Source organism: Montipora foliosa, chromosome 11 (assembly GCF_036669935.1).
Source record: "Montipora foliosa isolate CH-2021 chromosome 11, ASM3666993v2, whole genome shotgun sequence".
In the NCBI taxonomy this organism is placed as follows: Eukaryota; Metazoa; Cnidaria; class Anthozoa; order Scleractinia; family Acroporidae; genus Montipora; species Montipora foliosa.
Genome location: NC_090879.1, coordinates 46402447 through 46412446, shown reverse-complemented (window position 1 = coordinate 46412446; position 10000 = coordinate 46402447). Strand labels below are relative to the sequence as shown.

The 10000-nt window shown below is 40.9% G+C and overlaps 1 protein-coding gene and 2 pseudogenes across 1 annotated transcript; 2 read left to right on the top strand and 1 right to left on the bottom strand.

The window, feature by feature from the left end:
- Positions 1 to 1233, top strand: part of LOC137977224 (uncharacterized) — a 1837-nt pseudogene extending 604 nt beyond the window's left edge.
- A 687-nt stretch (positions 1234 to 1920) lies between these two features.
- LOC137977223 (uncharacterized) lies at positions 1921 to 2577 on the top strand. The gene has a single exon (XM_068824481.1). It carries the CDS (start codon positions 1921 to 1923, stop codon positions 2575 to 2577), a length of 657 nt encoding a protein of 218 aa, XP_068680582.1.
- A 2547-nt stretch (positions 2578 to 5124) lies between these two features.
- LOC137977222 (uncharacterized) lies at positions 5125 to 7152 on the bottom strand (annotated as a pseudogene).
- Positions 7153 to 10000: the final 2848 nt, after the last annotated feature.

The window sequence follows — 10000 nt, the reverse complement described above, 5'->3', positions numbered from 1 at the left end:
GCAACTGCACAGGGTGTGACCTCAAACACCAGTGCTTTAAATGCGGCCTTAATCACCCCGTTTCCCGCTGCCAGCAAAACCAGAAACGAGTGGGACAACGCCCTTTCTCCAAACCCGGGTTGTCAAGCAACTACATCTCTACCCACTCCGCTTCCCACACCAGTCAAGGTTAACACACTAGCCATGTATCTCACAGGTTATGAGAACAAACTTCAAAAAAATTTGATCGACGGTTTCACATTTGGATTTACGTTACACTTTCAGGGCCCCTCTAAGGCCTATGGTGCAAAGAATTTGATGTCAGCATTGCAACACCCAAAGGTGGTGGACAGCAAGCTGATTAAGGAAAGGCAAAGTGGGCATATACTAGGCCCCTTTACTTATCCACCCTTTAGCAACTTGCGTGTATCACCTTTGGGGCTGATACCGAAAAAAGCCCATGGTGAATTTCGACTGATTCATCATTTATCCTTTCCTTATGGAGATTCAGTCAATACATTCATTCCACCAGAATTTTCCACAGTAAAATATGCTACAGTGGATGATGCTATCAATTTCATAACAGTTTTAGGTCGAAACTGTGTATTAGCCAAGACTGATGTGAGGACTGCATTTAGAATAATACCAGTACATCCTTCTGACCATCCCTTATTAGGTTTGCAATGGAAGGGCCAATGGTATTACAACCGTTGTCTTCCGATGGGTTGCTCTAGTTCATGTAAAACCTTTGAACTTTTGAGCACAGCAATGGAGTGGATAGCTCGCAATAAGCTCGGTATTCCCCACATTTTACACATTTTAGATGATTTCCTTACAATCGGAGAGTCCGCACAAGATTGCCAGGCTAAACTTCAAAGATTTTTACTGTTTTGTGAAGACATAGGGGTTCCCATGGCTCCCAAAAAAACTCAGGGCCCTTCCTCAGTACTCACATTTGCAGGCATTGAATTGGATTACCTCAAATTAGAAGCCAGGCTTCCTCAAGAAAAGGTTGACAAATGCGTAGAAGGTATTGAGAAGGCTCGGGGTCGGAATAAGATCACCCTTCGGGACTTGCAATCCCTGATTGGTTCCTTGAATTTTGTCTGTTCAGTGGTTGTCCCCGGTAGAGTATTTCTGTGGCGGATGATTAACTTGACAATTGATAAAAAACCACCCCCATCATTTCATTCGGGTTACAAAAGAAGTAAGGCAGGATTTGCAAATCTGGGAAATGTTTTTACAATCTTTTAATGGCAAGTCGTTTTTCTTAGAGGAAGCTTGGACAACTTCAGGTCAGCTGCGATTTTATACTGATGCAACAAAATCAAAAAGTTATGGCATAGTCTTTGGGAGCCACTGGGCATATGGTGAATGGCCAACAAATTGGAAAAATGAGAGGGATATTTCTTTTCTCGAGTTTTTTCCGATTGTTGCCGGATTAAGCATGTGGTGTCACGAGCTACGGAATAAGAAAGTTTTATTCATGACAGATTATAAGAGTGTTGTTCATGTTATTAACAAGCAGACATCACGAGACCCATACTTGCTTTCACTGATTAGAAAATTGGTGCTCATTTGTTTACGGAATAACATTCTATTCAGGGCAAAACACATACCGGGTGTTCAGAATTGGCTCGCTGATAGTTTGTCTCGGTTACAGGTCAACAAATTCAAGGGCATGTATCACGGGATGGATCGGGTCCCGACTCCCCTACCTGAACATTTGAGGCCGGAGAATTGAGAGACACCCTAAGACGCTTGCTGGAAGCTAGCCTCAGTGCCACTTCTTTGTCAACCTATAGACGCCCTTGGGAAATTTTACGTCAATTTAAAAATGAGAGATTACCAGCATCAACTTCGACCTTTCCCCTCTCTAGTGACAACTTAGCACTGTTTCTGGCATTCTTGGCAGAGAAAAACTATGCAGGGTCTACGGTTATGACCGATATATCGGCTCTGAGTTGTCCTCATCGGTTAGCTGGCTGGCCAGACCCCACAAAATCTGAAATGGTGAAACTCGCTCTGCAGGGGTATAGTAAGTTATATCCATCCCAAGACACTAGGCTCCCAATTACACTGCCAATATTGGAACGCATTATAACAGCATGTGATGACGTGTTATCTGTGAGTTACCAGCGAAAGCTGATAAAGGCAATGTATGCCCTTGCATTTTTTGCAGCCTTAAGGGTTGGAGAAATTACTGGGGGGACGGGCCAGCATGCCAAAAATGTCATAACCATCGACCAATTTTTCTTTCTACGAGATGAACTCAATAACATTGTGTATAGAGAGCATCCTATTTGTCCCGTGTCTCCGATGTTAGACTATGTTACATTACGGGGAAGTGCCCTGGGCCCACTCTTTTGCTGGGCTGATGGGGCCGTTATTTCTAGATCTTATTTTACCCAGTCTCTCAAAGACGTGTTACAATACTGCAACCTTGATGAAGATAGATATAAAACGCACAGCTTTCGCATCGGGGCAGCCTCGTGGGCGGCAGCAAAAGGCATGTCTGACTCTCAGATAAGAGTATTCGGTAGATGGAATTCCAATGCATTTCTCAGATACATTCGTATACCCACCCTAGGGACATAGTCATGATTTAACAAGGATCGCCTTTCTCCTTGTGCCCAGTGGTCTCACATCTTATAGTACCTGTTTTAATTAAGCTAAAAGTTCAGCACATTTTGAGCAGGGGCCAAGTGTGTGAACCTGTATTAATATAAACAGTAGCCGGAATAAGTAATTGAATGAGGATGCACCAATACTGTAGACATTGACCCCTTGCGCAGGGGCCAATATTTATCATACAAGGCAGTTATTTTTGTGACAGGTTGTAGTACTTAATCGGTCTACTAGGTGGTTTAAGTCTTTAGGATCACACTCCTCCCTCAGGGTGTTATGTGCCTGGCTCTGCATTCGGGAGGGATCTGGTTTCCCCCTATAACAGGGGGTTTTTCCTGACGGGCAGCAGGCCCCACTTGCGAAGACCTTCGGGTAACACTCGCAGTTTTGAGTAGGAGCGTTAGTTGTGGTCCTTTACTTAATGTTTCGATACCTTAGTTGGACCTTTTGAGCAGAGGCCAGAGGGTCCAAGCAATAAGTGATGAGTTAGTTTTGGTGTTACATAATTTGGATTGGACCTTAAGAAAAAGGGTTAAGGGTCAAACACTATGTAATGTCCGAGGGTAACCATGATAGAGCAGGGGTATAGTTTGTTTAATACATAACTGGAAGTAGTTTTGTTTTGATTCTGACCATTATGAGTTGGTGCTGTTACTTTCCTATTGTACTTTATCCAGATGTGGTTAATAGTTGAACTTTGAACATTGGACGCTTACTTGAAGTACGGCACTTTTTAACCATTAAGCAGGGGCCCAAGTGGCCCAGGTTATCATGGCAGAAATATATAAAGTATGTTGTTCAGCATTTCTGGTTTCAATGCAGTGGCTTTGGGTGGGGGGCTCTTGCAGGGCTTTGGCGGGTACTCCCCCACCTTTGCTGGGAATGATTTCTATTCTTCTAGGTTTTTTCAGAGTAAAAAGTTTATTGTTATAAAATAAACGGCCACCTCGGTGGCCAAAAATGGCAGATCATGTTTTGTCTATTCTTACCAGTAAACTTTGCGCAGCCACTGCATTGTGTAGTAAATTAATTTTAAGATTTCACAATAACGAAGAGCATAAAGGAAATTTATTCACCCCACCAGGGGAATAAATGATTTTATGCTGCTTGTTAGTGCCAGTCTCCCAGCAAGTCGTTAGGGGTCATCCGGGACTTAGATCATCCAATACTTAAGAGGATGAGGCCAGGTTACTGTCCTCTTTTCCACAACTCGAGCTCTCCGAGAAGTTCGCCATTTCCCACCCACCCACCCACCCTCAGTATATACAGCGGTTAGTTCAATTATTCGTGTTCGCGGGTACTCCCCCACCTTTGCTGGGAATGATTTCTATTCTTCTAGGTTTTTTCAGAGTAAAAAGTTTATTGTTATAAAATAAACGGCCACCTCGGTGGCCAAAAATGGCAGATCATGTTTTGTCTATTCTTACCAGTAAACTTTGCCAAGCCACTGCATTGTGTAGTAAATTAATTTTAAGATTTCACAATAACGAAGAGCATAAATATCTTTTTTGTTAGTTAAACTATCTCACCTTATTTTGGCAGGGTTTAGAAGGCCTCCCGCACCGATAAGCGTCAATACAGAAACGGTTCGCTCCTCGAGGGCAACCTCTTGTTGAACTCTCTTGCAATTACATGGGTTTGGTTCCTAAATTTTGAAAGTAGAGAAGCTTTAAAACGCAATTAAGCCAAAGCAAAGCAAATCGAAATCACAGAGTGTTTTTCACCTCCACTGATTCTTCGATCCTTTCCACTTCGCACATGTCATTTGTCACAGACGTTTCGCCTTCCCTGGACATGTTCATCGGTAAATTATCCGTGATATTAAAGAAAATCAATGCTCTGGTATAAATTACATTCCACAATAACAGTGAAGACGTGCATTTACTTTGATTCACGATGTTTGAGGATTTGCTGACCAGATGCGCCCGTGTTGTCGTGATATGCAAATTAGCAGAGAAATGGTATCTAATGCACATGCACACCAGCTGACTGTGTCCCTTTAAGGTGCACCATACTCTGCGAGCAGAGTCTCTTTCGATCTTCCTAGATAAGTCGGGAAGAGGAAAGTAGACTCTGCCAGCCGGCTCGACATTTCGTGTTGAGCATGGGTTAAAAATTCAAATATATTCGTGAGACAGTCACGCGTGACTAGTAACCGCAAAACCACAAAACCAAAACAAACAGTAGGGATATTTTTGAACAACTCTGGCAAACACACGACAACCAAGGAATCATTTCCTTCGAAACTCAAGATAGTTTAAGTTTTTAAATTGACATTTCAGTTTTTACTGAAAAAATTGATAGGTTTCTCAATTCTGGCAAGCTAGTTTCTGTAACTGACATACGGAGGAAATACTTATGGGAATTTAGACAGTTAAAAATTGTCACACTGTTGTAAATTTAAAAAATATTGACGATGCGTGGCGATTGATCATGCGCACAAATTAGCCCAAAGTAATGTTTTTTGTGTTGGTGATACAATTGAATAAACTTAACATTTTAATTATGATTGCCCAGTCAAGTTTGTCTATAACAAGTTGGACAGATCCAATCTCCCTTAGGCTCTTCTTTCAACTTCAAACACCACATATGGTACCATATTATTTTGCACAAATCATTCTCACAGCCAATTAATGTACTGCCCTCCAAATCTTGTTCACAATAGCACCATGGCCCTTCCTCGTCTTCATCACCAGATGATGTTGATGAAGATGGAGTGGCTTGAGCTTCACACCCTGGGCGTGTATAGTACTTCCCTACAATTTCAGGTAAAATGTACTTGCTAAAGAACTCAGAGGAAGCAGAGAGTGCATTTTCCCAAAACTCTTGGTCTGCAAGAATTCCTTGCACGAGAGATCTCTTGTTGTCCACACCACAAAATCACAATATTCGACCCCACAGATAAATATCTGGGCCTGAACTTGGTAGTAGTAGGCATGACTTTTGTCAAGATAAACTTTACCAAACTCGTCTTTCTTTAAACAAAAGTTTTTCTGGCCAGCAGCCTCAGCAATTTTGGAATTCCTATATGCATATGGACATTTTACTTCACATGCACCCCTCCCACAGCATTTGCAGTAAACAATCCCATCAGGAGAAGCTCCCAAGTATGGCCACCTTGGATCAATATTGAGACCACTGTCAGAAATTATTAACGACTCGTGGAATTGATTGATTTCTATCTGATAAGCTTTGCGAGCCCTGCCCTTGTGTTCAGAACCCCACCTTGTGGACGGAGTTGAAAACTTATGGGCTTCAGGGTAGCATATGGATTTCCCAAGACTCTTAGCAGGCTTAGCTGAATTTTTTTTGCAAGCAGACTTCAGATTGGAAGCTGTAATACGACCTGCCCGTTGTTGGTACCAAACTTTATTCTGCGACTGCTTTCTTGTTGAAGTTTCTATTGCTTGACACTCATCACCTTTAACCTCAAGCGATATTTGTTGACACTGCTGCAGCAATTCTATGTAATCCAACTGAATACACTCTTCTTTAAATAAGCTATTGGGCGAGGGCTTCGGTACACTATCAATTTCTTTACAAGTATACTGCTCATTGACAAGGGACAAGACTGCTGGTTTCACTGTAGAGCCAGAAATACTTGTAAAAAATACTTTTCTGCTCTTCTGAGGGTGGAGCAGGTGTCCTGATAGTTTGGATCCCAGGGTTTGATCTAGTAGCCATAGGAGTAACCTGTTTCTCCACCATCAATTCATGCTTCTTTTTAGCAAATGTAAAATCTATCTCACGAACAGGTAAGTAGGGGATTTCTCTAACATGACTTGGAAGAAGCCATTTGTTCTTTTCCTGTGTGCATGTGGTAGCATCTCTAATTCTAACACCAGCCTCCTCAGCAAAAAGCACTGCCCCCACATGGGAACACCCTTCACATAATCCTGCCATGCAATCACAATGGACAGCAATAACAGTTCCACATTTTTCTGCCAGAAACCATGTTCTAAGTGGGGTGTCCCGGGCTCTCTGTGAGTGATTCACCTGTTGAGGGTAGACAATAACTCTTAATTTTAAATGAAAAAAATTAGTATCCCTTGAAATATGCAATATCACTAGCCAAAAATGTGAGCACTATAAGCTTAACTGATATCTCGTGTCAACTTCTAAAACAAGAGCATTATTTGAGGTTGATAAAAAAAAATGAGTCCTTTATTTTGCTCTGATCTGTTTGCTTCTCTCGATCAGAAATCATCAAAAAACCCTTACCCTGGCGAACACAACAACTTTACCGGCATCAACAGATCGTATGCAAAGAGTATTCACCCATCCAGACACAAAGAAATTGTATACATCCATCGATTTGTAGGCCTTCATTTGGGTTTTTGTAGCCCACGAGGTTTGCAATACCAAGTACTTCACAATATCTGGATATTGAACGTTCAGCAGCAGCCCTTTGTTTTCCGAGAAATCTTTTTTCTCAAGGCATATGGGTCGAGGCCACAAACAGTTATTTTTCGCAGGCCCCTCCAGACCCGCAAAATAATCCGAATACTGAATGTTTACATCGGAAATGCCCCCGGAGGAAGCCATTTTGAAAGCTTGGTTATCCCCCAACATGGCGGCCGCAAACAAAGAATACAGGAATTACATGCCTCTTATTCTTACATACATCTAGAATGTAGAGCTACTTGTACTGTATTAATTACAAGTTTGTAACTTCTTTGAAACAAAAGGTTGTTTTGTTTTTTTCTGCAGCGTATGCCATTAAGGGCGTTGAGTTCAATAATGAGCCATGCAGTTTCTGTTGTGTTTTTCTTATTGACCAGGGAGTGAAGTTTGACATTTTCATTTATTTTAACACTATTAAATTTATATTGAAATTCTCAAATGTAACATATATTTTTTGATGGTACTATGACATTAATATGCAAAATACAGTGTAACTGTTACTGGCAATGATAATATCACAACTTTTAGAAGAATAAAGTCAGTCATTTATCTTGTTAGTTTCCATAATTTTGCTGAAACCAACAAAAGGTAGATGAAGACCATGAATAATTTACATACCTGTAAGAAAATTGGTGGCCTGAGTGAGCAAGATTCGGGCCCGATTCGGGCCATAAAGCTGTTTTTAAGGCAAGAACTGAGCAAGACAAAGCGAGACAACCATTTTGTCGCGCTTGTGCGACTGAGCCAGACATTAGTTTGGTTTGATTATCGCCGATAGTGTGGGATGAGTGAGCGAGAAAAGGTGAAACCCCAGTTTATTCATTTACGCCGCTGTAACGAGACATTTGTCACGCTGTATTATCTGTGAAACTCAGGCTGTTCACTTGTTATTCGATACATCAGTGCTCCCTACTTGTTATTCGATAAGATAAGATTAGTAGAAATAGATCAGGAAGTACTCAAAAATGCAAATCAGTTACTTAACTCTGGCTTTCGTTCTAATGTATTATATTATTTGCTGCATTTCTGTACGTGTAGTCCGTCCCCGGGTAAAAGGTGGGCAAACCATTTTTTACCGCTCTGAATTTTGAGCTAAAATACGTATATGGCTGGATATTTTTTCCAAGTGATACATTTAGCGTGATACCCACCCGCATCCGGAGAGGTAAGTTCAAATAGCTTAGCACGTTGAGGAGAAGCAATCTACATGTAGCTACCTCAAGACAGCATTATCCTGCTTGCCCAAAACGGAGGATAATTTTTTAATGATAGGAATTGCTTGTCGCTGGACGGAAAACCTTTAAGAGGGAAGAGCAATGTTTGAGTTTTGGATATCAATAATTAAATATTTGTAACCGCTTTTGGCGCGCGTTTCAGTTTAACTTAACTGTGCATTTCACCAAACATCTGAATCTCTACACAGATGCAGAGCTTTTTCTTCCCATTTAGGACAGTAATCAACTAGATCAAAACAGCATTTATTTGCTCTAATTAACATTGCTGGAAACAATTTTCTCTTTTATGAAATAGATTTTAAACAATGTATGAAGATTTAAAATAAATGAGAAACTAGAAACCTCGCTATCTGATCACAGATCACTGTGGAAACCTGGCTAATAACATGCCTACCTTATTATGGACACTTTGAATGACTTCAGTCGCATTTTGTTCTATGCTAAAAGCTGGTACATTCTTTTTATTTAAGTTACCTTAAACTGAAACATGTTTCTGTCTTAAATGACTGTCCACGCAATGATGACAAGGGTCATGTTTACTGTAGTTGGTCTCGGTCGAGGATCGTTTGCTTACTTATTGGCACGGAAACTAAAGATAGTATCTTTCGAATAAGGACAAACTCAGTCTGTTAACCCTTTGGTTGTAACCACTAAAAATGTGATACAAGAATTATTTTGTTGATACACATTTGTTATTTTGCTTCCAGTATCAAAACAAGTCCACAATGTCGCCGTAAGTCACGCAAACGAAGAAACAGTGGTACTGTCTATGGGGGTGGGGGGAGTGGCAGCCAGGAGATTTTCTAGTTTATAATTTATAATGGCACTATTAAAGTAGGCATAGTTTCAATTATGGCCTATTTTGTTTCTGTTTATACTCATTTCAATGTTTCTTCTAAATAATGTGTCAAAGTACCAGGATAGCGCGATGTACCCTCACCTCCTGACAGATGATACTTCATATCCTCATTGTATTAACAAGCTGAGAAATAAGCTTGTGAGTCAGACAAATACGGAGAAACTTACAGAAAATCACTTATGTCTTACATGTAAAACTATTCATTCCCCTATCAGGCATCATAATAAAATTGACCACCTACGGGAATCCGTTTACTGTTTGCGTGACTTACAGCTAAATTGTGGACTTGTTTCGAAACTGGAAGATGTGTGCTAACAGAAAAATGCGTGTATCACATTTTTAGTGGTTACAACCAAAACATGGACTCTTGCTATAACCAAAGGGTTAACAGAGTTTACACAACATTCAAGCTTCTCATGGCGCTGTGTCTGTTTAAACTTAATCATGTGAGGAAACAACATACAGCGCCCAAATCTCTGAGTAGCGGTAAGTTTTCCTGGGTTTCTTTCCCTTAATTACCGCTATTAACAAAGGGTCTTAGTTTTCGTACGAAAACTAAGAGCGGGGTTGTAGTTTTCGTACTACAAAAGCTAAGACCAGGTCTTAGGTCTTAGTTTTCGTAACACCCGAAATTATAAGCCATAAACTAACGTCACGCCCATAAAAATGTATTGTTCATTAGCGTGATTTTTTTGTTTTTTTATGGACCTGAATCTCGCCCGTTTATCGCTCAGAATATCGTCCAAATGTCACAGTAGTACAAATGTCCCGCTCCATTCTCGCTCATTTATCATTCAATTTTTATCGCTCCTGTCAGGCTGATTATCGTCACGCTCTGTATCGCTCATCAGCGAGACTTTTTATGGCCCGAATCTCGCCCGCGCCTCGCCCAGGA

Bases quoted from the DNA above. Each gene is read 5' to 3' on its own strand.
- LOC137977223 (XM_068824481.1), top strand. From the start codon at position 1,921: ATGACCGATATATCGGCTCTGAGTTGTCCTCATCGGTTAGCTGGCTGG.